At 40.2% G+C, this 22,225-nt stretch overlaps 1 protein-coding gene across 2 annotated transcripts in view; it reads left to right on the top strand.

Moving 5' to 3' along the window:
• Window positions 1-22,225, top strand: part of LOC128699004 (tachykinin-like peptides receptor 86C) — a 112,891-nt gene that overhangs the window by 78,435 nt on the left and 12,231 nt on the right. Inside the window, exons 4-5 of one of the 2 annotated variants that reach the window (XM_053791522.2) lie at window positions 2,732-2,866; window positions 19,219-19,299. In XM_053791522.2, the coding sequence (XP_053647497.1) occupies window positions 2,732-2,866; window positions 19,219-19,299 (216 nt within the window). The remainder of the gene's footprint in view (window positions 1-2,731; window positions 2,867-19,218; window positions 19,300-22,225) is intronic. The other variant, XM_070096879.1, reaches the window with a different exon arrangement.

The following is a 22,225-nucleotide window of genomic DNA, read 5'->3' as shown; positions in this document are numbered from 1 at the left end:
TTACATTTACCCCAGGCACCCCAAATTTACCTACTACTCCCTCCATAACATTTTTACCCACTTTAGCATTGAAATCCCCAACCACCATTACTCTCACACTTGATTCAAAACTCCCCACGCATTCACTCAACATTTCCCAAAATCTCTCTCTCTCCTCTGCACTTCTCTCTTCTCCAGGTGCATACACGCTTATTATAACCCACTTTTCACATCCAATCTTTATTTTACTCCACATAATCCTTGAATTAATACATTTATAGTCCCTCTTTTCCTGCCATAGCTTATCCTTCAACATTATTGCTACTCCTTCTTTAGCTCTAACTCTATTTGAAACCCCTGACCTAATCCCATTTATTCCTCTCCACTGAAACTCTCCCACCCCCTTCAGCTTTGTTTCACTTAAAGCCAGGACATCCAGCTTCTTCTCATTCATAACATCCACAATCATCTCTTTCTTATCATATATATATATATATATATATATATATATATATATATATATATATATATATATATATATATATATATATATATATATATTAATGAAATCACGAAATAAGTGATTTTGAGTCATTAACTGAACTACGGCTGGCCAGGACTCGATCCTGCGTTCCCATGCCCAGCCCTGTGAGAACTGAACAAAGGATACATCACTCTATTAACTGGACAAACAATCCTTAAACACCAGGCGCTCCGTACTGAGCGTGTTTTCTCTGGTGCAAGGTTGGTACCTCAATCAGGATGAGGTTAAAATTATTCTCTGAGGCTCCACGACCACATATGTCTTTGCACCAGAGAAAACATGCAGCGTACTGCTGAGCACCTGGCGTTTAAGAGTTGTTGGTCCAGTGGATAGTGATGCATATTTTGTTCAATTCTCACAGGTCTGGGCATGGGAACGCAGGATCGAGTCCTGGATAGCCGCAATTATGATGATATATACAAAACAACCACAGGGGAAGCTGAATGATAGCTCTAGGGCTTTCATGTTGCAATCAACACATCAGGAGCTTGCAATACTCCTGAGGATGTGTTGATTGCATCTCAAAAGGTCTAGAGCAATCATTCAGCTCTCAGAGCGATCATTAAGCTCTCAGAGCGATTATTCAGCTCTCAGAGCGATCATTAAGCTCTCAGAGCGATCATTAAGCTCTCAGAGCGATTATTCAGCTCTCAGAGCGATCATTAAGCTCTCAGAGCGATTATTCAGCTCTCAGAGCGATCATTCAGCTCTCAGAGCGATCATTCAGCTCTCAGAGCGATCATTCAGCTCTCGGAGCGATCATTAAGCTCTCAGAGCGATTATTCAGCTCTCAGAGCGATCATTCAGCTCTCGGAGCGATCATTCAGCTCTCGGAGCGATCATTCAGCTCTCAGAGCGATCATTCAGCTCTCGGAGCGATCATTCAGCTCTCAGAGCGATTATTCAGCTCTCAGAGCGATTATTCAGCTCTCAGAGCGATCATTCAGCTCTCGGAGCGATCATTAAGCTCTCAGAGCGATTATTCAGCTCTCAGAGCGATCATTCAGCTCTCGGAGCGATCATTCAGCTCTCGGAGCGATCATTCAGCTCTCAGAGCGATCATTCAGCTCTCAGAGCGATCATTCAGCTCTCAGAGCGATCATTCAGCTCTCAGAGCGATCATTCAGCTCTCGGAGCGATCATTCAGCTCTCGGAGCGATCATTCAGCTCTCGGAGCGATCATTCAGCTCTCGGAGCGATCATTCAGCTCTCGGAGCGATCATTCAGCTCTCAGAGCGATCATTCAGCTCTCGGAGCGATCATTAAGCTCTCAGAGCGATCATTCAGCTCTCAGAGCGATCATTCAGCTCTCAGAGCGATCATTCAGCTCTCAGAGCGATCATTCAGCTCTCGGAGCGATCATTCAGCTCTCGGAGCGATCATTAAGCTCTCAGAGCGATCATTAAGCTCTCAGAGCGATCATTCAGCTCTCAGAGCGATCATTCAGCTCTCAGAGCGATCATTCAGCTCTCGGAGCGATCATTAAGCTCTCAGAGCGATCATTCAGCTCTCAGAGCGATCATTCAGCTCTCGGAGCGATCATTAAGCTCTCAGAGCGATCTTTCAGCTCTCAGAGCGATCATTCAGCTCTCAGAGCGATCATTCAGCTCTCGGAGCGATCATTAAGCTCTCAGAGCGATCATTCAGCTCTCGGAGCGATCATTAAGCTCTCAGAGCGATCATTCAGCTCTCGGAGCGATCATTAAGCTCTCAGAGCAATCATTCAGATTGATGGTATAAGATTTTTGTTATTGGAAGATTATTTGCGTGAAGACCAGCGGGTTTTTGCTTTCGTGGTGTTTTATTCAAATTTTTCTAATAGCTTACTCGACTTAGTTTTTTTTTTACAGCAACGACTGTCAGTGATGTAGATTTGTATTTTAAAGTGATCTTACTTATTATCTATTTACATTTCTTTCTCTCACTCTTTCACTCATAAATATTTTTCTCTCTCTCCCTTATTGCATTTCTCGTCTCTCTTCTTCACTCTCAGTAATCTCTCTTTCCCATACTCTCATTTTCGTTTACTATTCCTTTTCTCTCACTCTGTCCCCGACTTATTAAATTTTCTGACTCTCCCTGGTTAATTATTCTCCTCCTCTAAATCAATCACTCAGGTATTCCTCCCTTTCTCTCCCTCTGTTCCTCACCTGTTCCTCTCTTGTTTCCCAACTCTAATCCTCAATCATTACTCTCTCTCCCCCTCAGATATATAGCAATAGTCAAGCCTCTGGAACCACGAATGTCCAAAACAGTGGCACGAGTGTTTATTCTAGTAATCTGGACATCTTCAATGGTCCTCGCCTTGCCTTGTCTCCTGTATTCCACGACGGTCTCTGTCACGTGAGTAATATACTTCTTCGGGGACGTTTTTTGAGTTTGAGTTGAAGTTTGTACTCATCAGTTCGATGGGGGGGAAATGATGTAAAATAACGACAGGATAATGAAAGAGACGCAAATGCAGCGAATCGTGATTCTTCATTGACAACTTCGCCCACACTGTCGACTTTATCGAATCACAGATAGATTGTGACTTGATAAAGCCCACTGTGCAGGAGACGTAGAGTCAATAATGGATCACGTTATGCTGCATTTGTATATGATTTTCCACTTGCCGACTTGTGTTTCACGAGGATCGAGTCTAAGCTTCTGGTCCTGTCTTTTAAGTTAAATCAATTTGCATTAGTGAATTCTTCCGACTATGATCAAATAATATTTACATGTGAAGGGTTTTAGGGAGTGTGGTTTCATCTCTTCCATATCATCTCATTCGAATTCCCCATCAGTGTGAGACTGACGGAGAGTAAAGTAACATTTCTTCCTACCTACTCTGTAAGCCGTTCTCTCCTTTTCCTTGACCTGCATGATCTAATCTTTATTCTGAAGCAACTCATTATTCACTTAACTGACTGTTCCCGCAATCTGTCTAGGTCCTCCTGCGGCTTGTCTCTGCCATCTCCTGTACCCTCTCTTTAACTTGGCATCTTAGTTAAATAGAGACGCATATGACTCTATTCCTTCTAAAAGGTCATTTACATATAAATTAGCAGTAGTAACGACCCCGGCACTTACTCTAAATTGATCCTATTAACCAAATTTGCCTATTGACTTAAGGCAAAATGCCGACAAATAGCTTCATACCAAGACGCTTATAACTGACTAACTCTAATGGTCAATGTTTAGCTCCAAGGAAAAACTATTTTTCAAGTCATGAATTGCAAATGCTCACCTTTGAGAGAAAATTTGTCTTATAAACTTTCGCTCTGCTAAAAGTTTCTGTATTTTCAGAGCTGATATATTCTTCATAGAGAAATATTCTATTTATTATTGGAGGATGTTGATGGCCATCTGTCAATTTTATTTAATATTTGTCTGACTTTTTTGGGTTATCCTAAGTTCTCTACACATATGCTGCTATGTATGATAATCTATGTAACTGTATGTGTGTATACCTGAAGTTGCTCTCTCTCCCTATCTTCTGTCTTTCAATTAATTACGCATTCTCTGGAACACCTTCGATTTTATTCCTGACTTTCCTTCCAGTTCACAGATTAAACATTTTTGGGATGTCGTGCGGGAAACTTAATTGAACTTTATTCAACACGTGTTTAAATTCTGTATCTCACAAGTTAACTGGTCGTGAGTTTATATTATTAGATTCATGTTTTGTTTTCTTTTTGTAATCCGGTATTATCTTTTGTCTGCTTTCTCATTTTTAAACACTTCTGAATTTACAGGATGTTATTCTAACCCAGCAGATTTAAAGGACTAGACTTATGTATAAAATATAACAACATCTCATCAGGGGCTAACACCTATTTTCCTTATCTTATATGTAGAGACTTGCGTCTCCATCCACCCAGAAATTAACCTGGATCATTCGACTGCGGGGTAGTGAACCACCTAATCTTATCAAATTCTTTGAATATCTTGTACGCTTGTTATGACAGTTTCTTATGCGATGTACCCTTGCTTATGTATACAAGTATTCACAAGACGAAAAGCCTTGGATTCTTTCAGTTGAAGGTTAGGTTAGGTAACCTTCACTGGCTTACCAGTTCACCCCGTAGATGAATTCCAGTTGCAATTTATCCACTTCCTTTGATCAGACCCTATTACCTCTAATCTTTCAAGAGTTGTATGACCTAGTTTGCTAGTTGTCTATGACTTAATATCTGTTTTACAGGATTAGACAGTGGTACTGTTTCTTGACTCATTACTATGGCATATATGACAGTTGACCAGTGGCTCGGTACTTTGAGCCTTCAGCTCACATCCGAGAAGTTCCGACGTCGATTCCTTTTTTACACTTTCGTTTTCCGTTCCACCTAGCAGTAAGTAGGTACCTGCGTTGGATCCGAATATTGCACTGCAGGCGGAAATAGAGAAATAAAATGTATTAGGTCACACATAGCCTGATAATTTAGGCAGGAAGGTTGTAAATGCAATGGCTCATTGACAACTCCTTTGGTTCACGACCCGAGGACTTGGGTTTAATCCAATGGTAGTTACAGACGCTGGGACTAATTTCGTACATCTGTTGCCCCAATTTACTCAAAAGTAAGGTAGGTATCATTGGTACAATCTTTAGCTATGTCAGTATTATTAAGTCATACAAAGGCAGGAAAGTTGTAAATGCAATAGACCATTGATAACTCCTTTGGTTCACGCCCCGAGGACTTGGGTTCAACTCAGTGGTAGTTACAGACGCTGGGACTAATTTCGTACATCTGTTGCCTCAATTTACTCAAAAGTAACGTAGGTATCTGGGTGTTACATGACTGCAGTGTGTCACATAATTTGGGATGGATATATAAGAACTTTGGCAGAACTGGTATTGAAATAAACTGCTGTACGATAACAGTTCTAAGTCAAGAAATATTTGATATTAAAAGCAAAACTATGACTGATACTGTCGTGACTAAAATCCAGATAGAAAAAAGAAGTATCAAAAAATATAGAAAAAACTCTATTTAAATACTGGGTCAAAAACTAGACGACAGTGTTTATAAAAAAGATTGTTGAACAATATATATCATATTCAAAATATTTTCCTAAAAAGGTTATTGAATATTCTCCTTGATGTGCAAGAATATATATACATACATTATATATATATATATATATATATATATATATATATATATATATATATATATATATATATATATATATATATATATATATATATATATATATATATGCGAAATTCCGCTTTCCAGAGAGAGTAGTGAGATCAAAAAAAATCAAATTAAAACAAATATCAGAATAATTCCCACATGACGTCACTCAGCAGTGGGGATGGTCCATGGTTATATTATTATTATTATTATTATTATTATTATTATTATTATTATTATTATTATTATTATTATCATCAGATTATCGTCGTAACTTTAGTGACGGTGACGTTTTCCCTGCGCTTCGGTGTTTCTCTCTGTCGCGTTTTGTATGTCTTCAACAACTTTGATATAGAGGCAGCTACCAGACAAGTATATGAAAACGCACATAATGCTGACTCTATCTTCTCTAAAATCACACTTCGCTTAATGGGAAAGAGTATCTAGATAGGATAAGAACAGTAACACTTTCACCAGTGTTTAGGTGTTCCCTTCTACCCCAGACTCTGGGCATTACTCATAAATCATGGGTCCTAAAGACAAACTTTTGCTCCATAGTGAGCTTATTCGAGTTATCTAGAGATGCATGACCCATCACGTTATTGCTACATAAATGTGCAACAACAAATAGACAGCAATTACACCACAAGGCGAGTAATCTTCAGCAGTGTGACTCTAGTTTTATTTAATATTTTTAAAAGTCACTCTATTTAATACTCGCGTGTTTCACACTTGTACTTTTTTTCTCGTAGTAAATAGAAGCTAAGTGAAAACCAACGAGAAATGGCAACTTCAGTTTATAATTTAATGAACCGTCATCTTCGAAGCAGTATTGATAATACACACACACACACGCGCACACACACACACACACACACACACACACACACACACACACACACACACACACACACACACACACACACACACACACACACACACACACAAGCACGTACGCACACGCACGCACACGCACGCACACATACACACACAGAAAGTGCAAAGGTTTGCAACAAGACTAGTCCCGGAGCGATTTTGGCTTAAATAGCAACGCTCTTCTTATCGAATAAGACAAGCGAAAATTTGTGTAAGCAATAATTTCGCAAAAAAAATCATTGTGAACCTAACGAGAAATATATATTTCATTGTGTTTATTATTAAATTATTGAAACCTTATCTAAAATATATTTAGTTGGACTTTGCTAAATTAAATTGCGCTTGTTATAATAAAGTTAGGTAAGTTTTCTAAGGTGCTTTTGGTACAAAATTATAAATTCTAACATTAATAATATATCTTAAAACGTACCAGACAAAATTTCAGAAAGGACTTGATTTTAAATGAGTTCCTGCTAATCACTTTTACCTATTCAGCACGAAATTATAGTATTTCATTGTATTTTCTCTATCTTCAAATACAAACTGAAAAGCTCAGGCAGATGTTAGTTATAAATCTGACACCGCTCATTAAAAACGTAGTTTCAACCGGAATACAGAGATAAGCTGTGAAAGGCGTGTCAATCATCATTCATGAAAAACTAAAAAAAAAAAAATCACATTCATGTTCTACATAAGTTTTTTTCCGAAATAATTCAAAACGTTCTTTTCATGTCGACCGATCACATGAATAGAATATCGATCGTAAGGTTTTCCGTGTTGTCATTTTCACGTAGGAAATAGTTTAACGGTGTTTTAACACCGTCAGCTAGCAAGAATTACTTAAAATTAAGTACTTTCTAAAAATTTCTCTTATACGTTTAAAGATATATTTATTTTCATTTATGTTAATGCAAAAATTAATAATTTTGTACCAAAAGAACCCTAGTAAACTTACCTAACCTTGTTATAACAAGCGTAATTTAATTTAGTCTAATCCAAATTAATATATTTTAGATAAGATTTCAATAATTTAATAATGAACACAATGAAATATATATTTTTCGTTAGGATCAGAATGATTTTTGCGAATTTATTGCATACACAAATTCTCGCTTGCCTTATTCGACAAGAAGAGCGTTGCTATTTAAGCCCAAAATCTCAAGTTTTACCTATTCAGCACATATATACCTATATATTGCTTAAACAGCAATTCTTTTCTTGTCGAATATTTATCCCCTGATGTTGGTCTGAGGCATAAGAAGATGCACTCATCAGTGCCGACACTGTTATCGACGTGTGAGAAAATCTTACTTCCACTCTGTGTACTCGAGTGTGCATAGGTAAGCCATTGACCCTGTAACGCGCAGCTCCCACCCAGAGAATTGTAGGAGTGTGTACTTACTTATATGTGGTTGCAGGGATCATAGCTGCTGGCCCCGCCCCTTCACTGATTGTTTCTAGGTCCTCTCTCCCTCTGCTCCATGAGCTTTATGAAACCTCGTCATAAAACTGTGTATGGTTCCTGCCTCCACTACGTCACTTTATAAGCTATTCCACTTCCTGACAACTCTGTGACTGTGTGTGTGTGTGTGTGTGTGTGTGTGTGTGTGTGTGTGTGTGTGTGTGTGTGTGTGTAAGCAACCTTTGCAAAGGAGGTATATACTTACACTGTTACATCTGTGACCACAACGTATATTTAAGTTTGTTTCGAAACTCCCTGGTTTTATGCTTTTTCAATTTTAATTTTATTAGATGAGAGAGCACATATGCTTGAAAAAGACAAGGTCACAATTTAAAAGAATCATATTTCCTCGTATTTTGTATACGGAACGTTGATCAAAAGTAACCAACAAGTTAATTTTGCTTTGATTCGCGTCGCAACCAGAATTAAAAATGAACGTCCATGCAATTTACTAAGCGAGATCGTTAAGACCGGCTCATGTACTGGGATTAAATACAACTCTTGTTAATATCAGAGGGGCAGAAAAGGTGAAAAAAAAGGAAATAGGTAGAGAAATGAAGAGAAAGCAGAGATAGAAATAAAAAAAACAGGAACAATGAACTTACACAGTGTTGGTAAACATAAATATAAACATCTACAAAATTAATAATTTTATACCAAAAGCACCTTAGGAAACTTACCTAACCTTATTAAAACAAGCGCAATTTAATTTAGCCTAATCCAAATAAATATATTTTAGATACGTTTACAATAATTTAATAAACACAATGAAATACATATTTTTCGTTCACATGCAGAAACGAACAAATAATAAATAAACATACACATATACTGTAAATATACACACAGAGAGTGTTAACTTACACAGAGACAATTACCTTACAAATGTACAATTAACTTACACAGAGAGTCAACTTACACAGAAAAATAGCAGATTTCTAAATGATCAGAGGCAAAAATATCAAAAAAGAACGATGAGAGAAAGGAGCAGGCAGAGAGAAAGAGAGAGAGAGACAGAGAGACAGACACAGACACAGACACAGACAGACACAGACAGACAGACCTATAAATAAACAGATGTAAAGAGCATTACTAAAAGTAGAGAATAAAAGACAAAGAGAGAAGAGTAAGGCAGTCACAAAGAGAGAGAGAGAGAGAGAGAGAGAGAGAGAGAGAGAGAGAGAGAGAGAGAGAGAGAGAGAGAGAGAGAGAGAGAGAGAGAGTCGCCAATATGGCTTCAGGAAAGGTTACTCTGCTGCTGATCTGTTGTTAAACCTCTCCACTAAGTGGCACCAGTCACTGGATGAATCCAAAGTCAGCTGTGTGGTAGCACTGGACATTGCTGGCGCTTTCGACCGGGTGTGGCACCAGGGCCTCTTAGCAAAACGTCAAGCACTGGGAATTGCAGGCTCTACGCTATGTCTCCTCAGTGATTACCTTCATGGTGATCTCTAAGTGTAGTTCTCAATGGAACGGAATCAGCAAGACATACTATTGGGGCAAGTGTTCCACAAGGAAGCGTGCTGGGACCATTGTTATGGAATGTCTACTTCAACGACCTTCTTCATCTCATCCCAGAATCACATGCATATGCAGACGACTGCACACTGACATTCACTTATCCAAGAGAAGAAATGCCAGCTGCTCTAAGCTACATCAATCACCAGCTGAGAGCTATATCAGCTTGGGGAAATAGATGACAAGTAACATTTGCACCTGAGAAAACGCAAATGATCGTCTCTAGGCACCATGATGGTAATGCTGGTGCAGTAGTAAGGATGAATGGGAGGGTGTTGGCACCTGGAGAAGAGGTTGATATCCTTGGGGTGAAATTTGACTCCAAACTAACCATGAAGAATCATGTTGTAAATCTTGCAAACAAGGCAGTCAGGAAGCTTACAGCACTTCGCCGTATCTCGCATCTACTTGACAGTAGGGGATGCAAGATTCTGTACGAGGCACAAGTACGCTCGCACCTTGAGTATGCTCCACTTTCTTGGTTTGCCTGCCCCCCCCCCTCTCATCTGCGACTGCTTGACAGAGTAGAGAACAGAGCAAGACGTCTCATCTCTCGCCTGGACCCATCCTGGATAGATCTGTCATTTCAGTAGAGCCTTCAACATAGGAGGGATGTGGGTGGCCTTACTGTTATGTACAAGGCCAATATTGTCAAAATATCACACTTGGATCCACTTCGAGTACAGCGTGAAACAAGCTTCTATGCCACAAGATGGGCAGAAAGCAGCAACTTCACTCTGGCTGTACCCTTCTCCAGAACTTCACTCCATCTGAGATCATATATACCCAGGAGGACTCGAGTATGGAACATATTCGTACAGCACAATGATGTCAACGAGATAAAGTCAGTTGATCAAATGAAAATGCTGGCCCACAGATGGCTCCAACTTCATCCTGTTCCCTACTTGTATGTCTCATAACAATAAAAATGCTTTCAAATGAGCTGATGTAGGCAACAGCTCTTAGCTTGCCAATAAAGTTAGGAATCCTTAACCTGTAAATAGCTTGTCAATAAAAGTAGGGATCCTTAACCTTGTCAAACTCTGTGTAAAAAAAAAAAAAAAAAAAAAAAGAGAGAGAGCGGTGGGGGGGGGAGGGGGAGGGGGTTCACATCAAAGGAACTATCCATTGAGAAGCGTGAAAGGTCGGGTGGAGGCTGGCATATGCGTAAATTTTAAGCTGGTAAAGATATATTAATACTTGTAGTAACAAATAAAAATGCCTCTGCACAATGTGAATAAACGAGTAACGAGTTTTTTATTTAGATCGGAAAAAGATTTATGAAATAAAGAGTTGATATTAATAATGAAACTGAAGATACACAATAAGGATATGTAAACTAATTAGACAATGAAATATAAGCATTTAATATAATTACATTTGAATTAAAGGAATGAATGAGTATAAAATGTATTAATTAAAGATAAACTAAAAAATCAATGACAGAAAACGAAAGAAAATATAAGAAAACCGATAATTATAACAGGAAGATCTATTTTTTAAATATTAATATCGGTATCAAAATTATATTCTAACACACTGTGTATTTAAATCACTGTGAAGCTGCTTTCTAAAGCCATTTTTTCCAATAATTCCTGTAATTTCTTATTAAATCATTACGGTACATATTGAATTAAAAGCTGACCAGGAAGAAACTCACAAATTTAATAAAAAAAAGCAGGGAGATAAAACCCTCACTGAGCAAAGCGTACGTTTTGTTTACGTTTTCTTTTTATAAATATAGCTTTTCTATCTCTCACACTTTCACCTTCTTTGAAAGATCCATAAAGACTTCTCCACCAACTTTTTGAGATTCTCTACTGTATAGCCCTTGTGGCTTAGCGCTTCTTTTTGATTATAATAATAATGAGATTCTCTACCTAAGCTGCCGTCGTACACTACTCCGAACCAATAAGATTTTCTTTTGGGTGTAAGTCATTCTGGAAAATATTTACCTTAGAATCAGCAAATAGTAAGTGATGAAGCAAATATTTGAAGTGTAAGTGAAGCCGGTAATGTAGATATCTGGGACGGACGGGGGAGAGAGAAAGAGAGAGAAAGCAGCAGAAAGCAGCATCTTCACTCTGGATGTACCCTTCTCCAGAACATCACTTCATCTGAGATCATATATACCCAGGATGACTCGAGTCTGGAACACATTCGTACAGCATTATGATGTCATCGAGATAAAGTCAGTTGATCAAATGAAAATGCTGGCCTACAGATGCTCCAACTTCATCCTGTTCCCTACTTGTATGTCTCATAACAATAAAAATGCTTTCAAATGAGCTGATGTAGGTAACAGCTCTTAGCTTGGCAATAAAGTTAGGAATCCTTAACCTGTAAATAGCTTGCCAATAAAGCTAGGGATCCTTAACCTAACCTTGTTAAACCCTGTGTAAAGAGAGAGAGAGAGAGAGAGAGAGAGAGAGAGAGAGAGAGAGAGAGAGAGAGAGAGAGAGAGAGAGAGAGAGAGATTAAGAAATCGACTACGAAGCAGTCATCTCAACCCTATAGAACGTGCAGAGAGTTATACCAACAATTTTGCCTTCTCTTAATAAAATCTTTGTACAATGCAAGCATATCGTATTAAATATTGTATTTTATTTTATTTCGTCCAGCAATTTTGTTCTGTTAGTGTTGAGATCTATTATTCACAGCGTTGTCTTTATTATACTTAAATACATGACCAACAGAATAATCATGACTCGTTAAAAAAAATAATGAAATCCTAGCCTTTGTGATAATTTTTCAGTGAAATTTTCACATTAGTGAACACTTTGACAATGTAATCACTGTTCTAGAATTATTCATGTAAATAAATGATCATCGTTGCACAATAATTAGTAATAAGGATCATACAGCGCCTGGGGAATGAGAAGTAATGAAGTATGAACTATGGACTGAGAAGGTAATTATAATTTCTGAGATCACGAACTCTGTTGCAGCATCAACACTCACCCCATTTTCTTTACATAAATTAATTTTACAGGCTTAAAATCTATTATCCTCCCTCAGCTTATTTCAAAGGCCAGCCTTAAAGTATATTACCACCCCCAGGATGCCACCCATTGAATATTTCTGCACTATAATAAAAAAAAATGCTATGGTGAAATAATTCAGAGGTCTATATTGCATTCCAAGTAATATTATGAATATGAATTAAATATATTAAATTAAATCATTTAGAAATCTTTTCTAGTGTTGCAGAATCATTGTAATTAAAAAAGTTCCACAACCTCAGGAAATCAATGAAATATAGTTTTATAGTTTATTTGACCTTTCTGAGTAACCCACTGTTTTTTTTTTTTTATATATATGATTTTTCCCAGAAGTAGTGGGACATTTCATTATAATTTATCAGATGTGTTTCTAATAATAAAATCTTTTTTACTTTGCTGGAGATCAAAATAATAATAATAATAATAATAATAATAATAATAATAATAATAATAATAATAATAATAATAATAATTTGATACAAAACATTATTATTATTATTATTATTATTTTTATTATTATTATTATTATTATTATTATTATTATTTTTATTATTATTATTATTATTATTATTATTATTAATAATACTAATTATTATTATTTTTATTATTATTATTATTATTATTATTATTATTATTAATCATAAGAAAATACTGCTACCTTTTTTGTTACACCCAATAATAATAATGATTAATATTATTAATTTTCCCCCTTTTTTTTAACCCTCCCTTTTTTCCCTTTCCCCCTCCCCCTCCCCCCCCTCCTTCCCCTTCCTTTTTTTGGCCCTTTTGGGATTTTTTCCACAGGCACGCACCTTTAGGTGGGAAAAGGGATAACAATCCATCCCAAGGAGGTTTTCGGAGGCGATTTTCCCCGTTCGGGATCGGGGTGCCCCGATCCCCCTGGTACTGGGAATTTTGGGGGGGAAGGTGTATTTTCCAAGCCATTTTGGATTGGGGTGGGGGCCAAGGAGGTATTTTTTGGGGGTATGGGGGCCCCTCCTTTTTCCCCCAAGGGGGTAGTTTGGAGATGGGGGAGGGTTACCCCGGATTGTTATTTTAAATAAAATATGGGTGGGGCACGGGTTCCATGCTGACGGGTTCCGGTGTTGAGGCCCTTTTGAGGGGGGGGAGATTTCTTCCCTTTCTTTCCCCCTTTAAACATCCTCCCCCCCCCTTTTTTCTTTTTTTTTTTATTTTTTTTCTTTTTTTTTTTTTAAAAAAAAGAAATTAAATTTTTTGGCAGCCCAGTCCATGAACCACTACCCCCCCCCTTTTCTTGATACTGCCCCCATTTCCCGCCCCGCCTCGTCTTTGGACCACTTTTTCCAGACACTCCGGCCTTTCCCCTTTCCGGTTTTTTTTCCACCGTTCGGGTACAAGGGCCCCTTGACGATCGTTAAATTTTATGGGCCCCGCCCCCTTTCGACTATGCCCGGGCCTTCCCTCTACGGTGGGGAATTTTAAAATCCCCCGACCCTTTCCCAAACGTCGGACCAACTTTCCCCCACGCCTAAACGCCAACAAATTACCTGCGATGATTTCCCCCCTTCCCGTTCTTCTCAAAAACGATCAAAAGTCCTTCACTCCCTTTTCCGTTTCAGTTTAAACCCTAAACAAGGGAAAAAATTTTTCCTTTTAGCCCATTTCCCTCTATTTTCCCCCATTTTTTCGACCCGGGTTTGGGGCCCCCACGCCCATTTTGGGAAAGATTTTTTTTTCATGCCCCAAAGGTCGCGATCATCACCGAAACAGAATGCACCCAGGCTAAAGAGCTCCCCGTCTTTCCCAAACGATACTGTTCCGTCATTTGGGGGAAAAGCACCTTTCCCCAAATTTTTGTAATGGACCTCACTGCCCATACCATATTTCCCAAAAAAATTTCCAGAATTTCATAAATTTTTGGGAACACCCGGAACTCCAAGATCCCCCAACCTTCCGGAAACATTTACGTTCTTCCTGCCCCCCGGCGGACGATCCCCAGAAAAGGGGGCCCTTCCTTTTAAACTTTTGAAAAAAAAGAACCCCATCTTCAGTTTATATAGCGGGACATCGGTTGGGGGGAAAAGGGGATCCCCCACCCAACAGTGTGAAATTGCTGGCGAGGGACCCAGCGAAAATTACAGACCCATCGCCGAATCCCCAAACGTGGTGCCGATGACCATTCTTAGGCCTCCCCCAATCTCCCTTTGCCTTAACTGCCAAGGCTCACCCTTCGTACCCCCTTGTGGGGGTCTATTTAAACGAGGGGGAAATCCGTTACCTCAAAGAGACAGAAGGTCCCCCTTTATGCCATGGCAGTTTCTCATCCCCCGCCCCCAAAGGGGAGACCCCACTTTTTTTTTTCCCCGTGTTTCAAAACGCCCCCCCATTCTGGTATCCCATCTTCTCACCCACCCCTGTTTACCTCCCCCATAGTCACTCCTGTACCCAAAACCCCTTTTGCTGTCCTGGGCCCCGGGGGCGCCCCAAAAACGCCTAAATCTGACCCGCTTCTTGTGTTTTCCTCACAAGCCTAAATTATCGACGGACCTCAAACACCTCCTCCCCAAATCGCCCCTCTATTTCCCAAAAGTAAAAAAGGTCCAACACCTCCTACCCATTTTCCCCACCTCCCATTTTACCCCCCCTGTCTCTGCCCCCGGTTCTCCCCCCCACTGGCTCAGTTACAAGTGTAGGGGTTACCCTCCCCCTCGTACTAATCTTCCCCCCTTTTTCCCCTCCCAAGTTTTTTTCCCTTCTGCCACCTCCGGGTTTCTGCCCTCTTCTGTCCCCTGCCACGCTTCCCCCAGTTCCTCCCCCCTTTTCCCCCCCCTACCATGGTACAGTCAAACAGTTCCAATTTTTAAACCATCCTCCCCCCCTTTTTCCCAAAATTTTCCCAATGACTTTCTCTAATTTCCCAAAACATTGAAGAAATCTCGAAAATTTTGGCAGAGCCCAAACCAAAAATTTTGGACACTGATCCCCCTTTTCCGCTCTTTCTTCTCCTCTGCTCCACCTGCAATCCTTTCTTTCCAGCGCCCCGCCTTTTTTCGCAAAACTTTTCCGCCTGCATGTGGATTTTTCTAACCCCTCTGCCCCCAGGGCCCTTTTCCCCAAGATTTAAAATCTTTATATTCCCAAATCATGGCCATTTAATGGAAAAATTGGGGTTTGGGGGTAATCGGGTGATTCAGTTTTATTTTTTTCCCCCAGTTTACCTGGTTTTTGTTGGGGGGCCAAAAATTACATTTTGGGCCGTTATTTCTCCCATCTCAATATAATTTACTGTTTTTTTAGACCCTTTTTCCTTTGAGGGGCCCCCAAATAAAAGTGCCCTTCTTCAACTATACCCGGGTCCATCAAATTTTTTCCCAACTTGTTTTAACACAGCAGGGGTTCCCCCCCCAAAGGGTGGTAAAAGGCCTGTTTTTTAAGAACAAAAAACCTAAAGAACGAAGGAAACTGCAAAAGGCCATTGGCCCAGGCAGGCCCAAAATTTCCCACCGGCCCCCAATGCACCCAACAGTCGGGGTCAGGTAAACATTGACGGGGGAGGAAAAAGGGAACCGCCCTGTTAGACAACCCATCAGGCCCAAACCCTTTTTACCCCCCTTTTTCTACTCATGTATTTACCCAAACCTTTTTAAAGCTACACAACGTTCTGGCCTCTATTAAAATTTTTGGGGAGTTTGTTCCTCATCCAAATTTCTTCCAAACCCGGGGCATCCGTGACGCTAAACGCACTTGCAGGCGAGATTATTTCTCCACCATCACCTCTGCTTCCTCTATGAGTGCAGTCTGGAAAAAAGTACGAAAACTGAGTGGTAAATATTCTCCTGACCCGGCTCCTGTTCTGCGGGTTGCCGGTGTTGATATAGCAAACCCACTAGATGTTGCCAATGAAATTGGCAATCATCTGGTCCGTATTTCTCAGGGACTCCATCTATGCCCCTCATTTCTTTCCTCAAAGTCTGCCAGAGAGTTAGCACCCTTGGACTTTTCTTCTCTCAGAGAAGAACAGTATAATGTGCCTTTTACACTTCAAGAACTGGAGGCAACACTCTCAGCTTGTCGATCATCGGCAGCTGGGGCCGACGACATTCATATTCGTATGCTACAACATTTACATCAGTCAGCCCTTGCAGTCCTATTACGCCTTTACAATCTTATTTGGTCACAAGTTCTTCCACAGCTGTGGAAATCCGCCATTGTTCTCCCTTTCCGCAAACCAGGCACTACGGGACATGAAACCTCCCACTATCGTCCCATTGCTCTTACCAGTGCAGTTTGCAAAGTAATGGAACGCCTAGTAAATAGACGTTTAGTGTGGTATTTAGAGACACACAACAGTCTCTCCACTCGTCAATATGGCTTTCGTAAGGGACGTTCTACCATAGACCCCTTACTACGCTTGGATACGTATGTTCGTAATGCCTTTGCGAATAACCACTCAGTTATTGCCATATTTTTTGACCTTGAGAAGGCATATGACACAACTTGGAGGTATAATATTTTAGCCCAAGCCCACTCCTTAGGCCTTCGAGGCAATCTACCATCCTTCCTTAAGAACTTTTTAACTGACAGGCATTTCCGTGTTCGGGTTAATAATGTGCTCTCCCCGGACTTTATCCAAGCTGAAGGTGTCCCCCAGGGATGTGTTCTGAGCACAACACTTTTTCTCCTTGTTATTAATGATTTGGCCTCTAGTCTTCCATGAAATATTTGGTCATCACTCTATGTTGATGACTTCGCGATTGCCTGTGCAGGCGCTGACTGTCACCTCATTACAGTTTCTCTCCAACATGCAGTCGACCGTGTTTCCAATTGGGCCACCACACGTGGGCTTAAATTTTCCAGCACTAAAACCCACCAAATTACTTTCACTAGATGCTCTGTCATCTCCGATCATCCTTTGTACCTCTATGGCTCCCGTATCCCTGAACGTGATACAGTCAAGTTTCTGGGCCTCCTCTTTGATCGTAGGTTATCCTGGAAACCTCACATTACCTCTCTGAAGGCAACTTGTCACAGCCGGTTGAACCTTCTTAAAACCCTTGCTCATCTTTCATGGGGAGCTGATCGTCGAACCCTCCTTCGCCTACATTCCACCCTTATTTTATCGAAACTTGATTATGGTGACCAGATCTATTCAGCGGCATCTCCTGCTACTCTCTCTAGCCTTAACCCCATTCATCACCAAGGATTACGTTTATGCCTTGGTGCTTTTCGCTCTTCCCCTGTCGAGAGCCTCTATGCAGAAGCGAACGTTCCATCCTTATCCGATCGCCGTGATGCCCATTGCCTGCGCTACTATGTACGCTCTCATGATCTCCGCAATCCTTCCATTTATAGAATGGTCACTGATATTAGTAGACATTCTTTATTTGTTCGCCGCCCCTGTTTACTCCGTCCCTTCTCTCTTCGCCTTCATTCGCTCTTGTCTTCTCTTCAACTACCACCTTTCTATGTACATATAGCATCTCACTTTTCCCTACCCCCCTGGGAAGTTCCAGCTGTTCGAGTCTGTTCTTTCTCCCTCCCTTGCTCGAAAGCCCAACTCTCTACGGTCGCTTCCCGCTCTCTTTTTCTTGACCACTTTCACTCTCATTCTCATGCCATTGCTGTGTACACAGATGGCTCTAAGTCTTCTGACGGCGTAGGATTCGCAGCAGTGTTTCCGGACAGCGTCGTACAAGGGCATTTACTATCTTCGGCTAGTATTTTTACTGCTGAATTATATGCCATCCTTACAGCACTTATCCGTATTGCATCTATGCCTGTGTCATCATTTGTGGTTGTCTCAGACTCCCTTAGTGCTTTACAGGCTATACAAAAATTTGATACACCTCACCCCTTAGTCCTCCGTATCCAACTTTGGCTACGCCGCATCTTTACCAAGCATAAAGATATTGTTTTTTGTTGGGTCCCTGGTCATGTTGACGTACAGGGCAATGAACAGGCAGACACTGCTGCGCGGTCAGCAGTACATGACCTACCAGTTTCTTATAGAGGTATTCCATTTACGGACTATTTTGCTGCAATATCTTCCCACCTTCACACCCGTTGGCAACAACGTTGGTCTACTATGCTCGGCAACAAACTTCAATCTATTAAACCGAGTATAGGTTACTGGCCGTCTTCTTATCACCAGTGTCGAGGTTGGGAGACTACTCTCTCCCGTCTTCGCATTGGCCATACTCGTCTTACTCATGGATATCTCATGGAGAGGCGTCTTGCTCCTCTCTGTGAGAATTGCCAAGCTCCATTATCAGTCAGCCACATTCTGTTGGACTGCCCACTTTATCAACGAGCACGCAGAATTTACCTCTGTCGTCGTCTTCGCTCCGCTGCTCTCTCTTTACCTTCCCTTCTCGCTGATGGACCCACCTTTCATCCGGACTCTCTCATTGACTTTTTGACAACAACTGACTTATTTCACAAATTCTGATACCTTCAGCCCTTTCTACTTCAATCTCTTGCTACCCTCTACCCCCGTACTATCCCCTGCCCCGCTGTTTTCTGTAACCTACTGATCATCCCTCCTCCCTTCTGCCATCCAATACCCTCGCTTCCTTCCCTACCCTGCAGCGCTGTATAGCCCTTCAGGCTTAGCGCTTCTTTTTGATTATAATAATAATACAAAGGAATCTCATGACTTCTGATGAGTCGCAGACCACTGATCTGATCTTCTTCACCTTCTGCTTGTTTAAGAGTCAGTCTCGGTTTCTCCCGCAGGTATAAAGACGACGAGGTAAGACGAGGATGCATCTTGCAGTGGCCAGATGGACAGACTAGCAGCTCCCAGCACGAGCACATGTGAGTATAATGGAGACACACACACACACACACACACACACACACACACACACACACACACATTTGTCAAGAAGTGGAATAATCTAGCAAGTGATGTAGTGACGGCATGAACTATACATAGCTTTAAGACGAGGTATGACAAAGCTCGGGGAGCAGAGATAGAGAGGACCTAACAGCGATCAGTGAAGAGGCGGGGCCAGGAGCTGAGTCTCGACCCCTGCAATCACAATAAGGTGAGTACAATTAGGCGAGTACACACACACACACACACACACACACACACACACACACACACACACACACACACACACACACACACACACACACACACACACACACACACACACAAATGCTCTCTGATACCCTAATCATACCCTTTGAGAGATAATCAAAATGCTTAGCAGCAAAGCATCTCATTACCAACATCTCATTATGAAGTCTGCGCTGACACAGTAGCAATTGAAAATTGTGGCTACAGTTAGCCAGAAATGTTAGCAAGCATGGATTTTCTCGTTGGTGTGACGACGAGTGCATAGGAATTACCTCAGCAGTTCACCCAGGGGAGGTCGAAGACCTGCCTTAACTGGATTCACTAGTAAAGCTGACATGTCTTGTCGAAATTCAAGAAAGGACGTGAAAAGATCACTTCAGGATTGCTTCTAAGAAACTCTGAGGTTGTTAACTTGCTGATAAATACGTCAAGACAGAGTGGTTTGGAGAAAAGATGTCTGGAAAATCGGCTATGGGAAATAGAGCTGGAGAATTTAGTTGTCATAAGTAGGTACTGGTAAAATAAGCGTGACGAAATAGATGTGGTGCAATTGGTCTAGTTATAATAGGTGTGATTAAATAGATTTTACTGAATGTATGAATTAAGAACTCGGCCTATAGAAATAGATTTAGTGAAATAAGTATTGAAATAGGTCTGATGAAATAGGTATGGTGAAAAAATAGGTGAGGTGAAATATAAATTTTATACGTGTTAAACAGGTCTGGTAAAACTAGTTTGGTGATACAGGTTGTGTGAAAAAACATATCTAAGGAAAATGGTCTTACAAAACAGATTTGCTTCTGAAAGATTGGAGAATTCGCACTGGAGGAATAGATCTAAAAAATTACGTCTAGAGAAATAGGCCTGCAAAAATAGGTCTGAATCCTTAATTAAAAACCACATGTGAGTTCCTTGACATTTCCCTAACTCTTTCATGTGGCAAAAGGGTTAGATCCTATTCAAGGCAGGAAAGGATATTGCTAAAACCCATTTTAGGAAAGCAGGAATATAGCTAGAGTATATACCAGGTAAGTTTAGAAGCAGTTAAAATTTATCGAAAGTATGGATACGGCGACACCCTATCGAAGGCATCCTAACCTAGGCAGGCATATATGAGGCTAGATTTTATCCTAAAAGAATGGATATGATTTGATTTTGTTCCAGACAATTAGGTGGTTAGATCCCATCCCAGCCAAATAGCAGGAACTCTTAATCCTGTAACATTTCGATGGCTAGATCATATCTGTCACAATAAAAATAATAAGATCTGATACTGTTCACACACAGTCAGCTTGGTCAGTCACACAGGGTGATTACCCTAAACTATCTCTCTTAACCTAATCCAGCCATATAACGGGTAGGGATAGAACCCGCGATCAGATAGTCATAAAACTCCAAACCGACACGCGTCGGTCTGGATCGCGGGTTCTACCCCCGCCCATGGTATGATTTGTTTGCAATCGTGTCATTACGATTTCGTGAGACCTAATCTAATCTAGTCAAACTCAGTCTAACCTAACTCAGCTACGTAGGAAGACAGCTGAGAGTGAAGTCATGAACACAGGAAGAAAGATCTTAATCCAGTCATCACAATGACACGGCAAGATTAAATCCTAAGGATATTGTTTTGATTAGCTTTGTTCCCTGAAGCCCAGAGAATCTCAGATTAATTCCGCTGGGTTTGTGAATCTCTTTTGTTAGTTAACTTCGTTTATGCAGTGCGCCAACTGCTCCTCCCACATATAGAAAAATCCAAAAATTGCTTAATTACACCATTTTACAGAAATATTCGTGTTTTTTCATTTTCTCCATGTGGGTTAGTTTGTCACTCACCCATGTTTATTACATTTTTTAATATATATATATATATATATATATATATATATATATATATATATATATATATATATATATACATATATATATATATATAATGTATATATATATGTATATATATATATATAATGTATATATATGTATATATATATATATATATAATGTATATATATATATATATATATATATATATATTTTTTTTTTTTTTTTTTTTTTTTTTTTTCAACAAGTCGGCAGTCTCCCACCGAGGCAGGGTGACCCAAAAAAGAAAGAAAATCCCCAAAAAGAAAATACTTTCATCATCATTCAACACTTTCACCACACTCACACATTATCACTGCTTTTGCAGAGGTGCTCAGAATACAACAGTTTAGAAGCATATACGTATAAAGATACACAACATATCCCTCCAAACTGCCAATATCCCAGATATATATATATATATATATATATATATATATATATATATATATATATATAGGTGTGTGAGTGTGTGTACTCACCTAGTTGTGGTTGCAAGGGTCGATTCACATCTCCTGGCCCCGCCTCTTCACTGGCCGCTACTGGGTTACTATCCCCGCACCACGAGCTTTATCATACCTCTGCTTAAAGCTATGTATAGATCCTGCCTCCACTACATCGCTTCCCAAATTATTCCACTTCCTGACTATTCTGTGATTGAAGAAATACTTCCTAACATCCCTGTGATTCATCTGTGTCTTCAACTTCCAACTGTGTTCCCTTATTGCTGAGTTGTGTGTGTGTGTGTGTGTGTGTGTGTGTGTGAGGTGAAGGCGGAGGCTGGGGTTGGAAAGAATG

Source organism: Cherax quadricarinatus, chromosome 55, assembly GCF_038502225.1.
Source record: "Cherax quadricarinatus isolate ZL_2023a chromosome 55, ASM3850222v1, whole genome shotgun sequence".
Taxonomy (NCBI): Eukaryota; Metazoa; Arthropoda; class Malacostraca; order Decapoda; family Parastacidae; genus Cherax; species Cherax quadricarinatus.
Note: the sequence above shows the minus strand (reverse complement) of the source record. Positions and strands in the feature narration are given on the sequence as shown.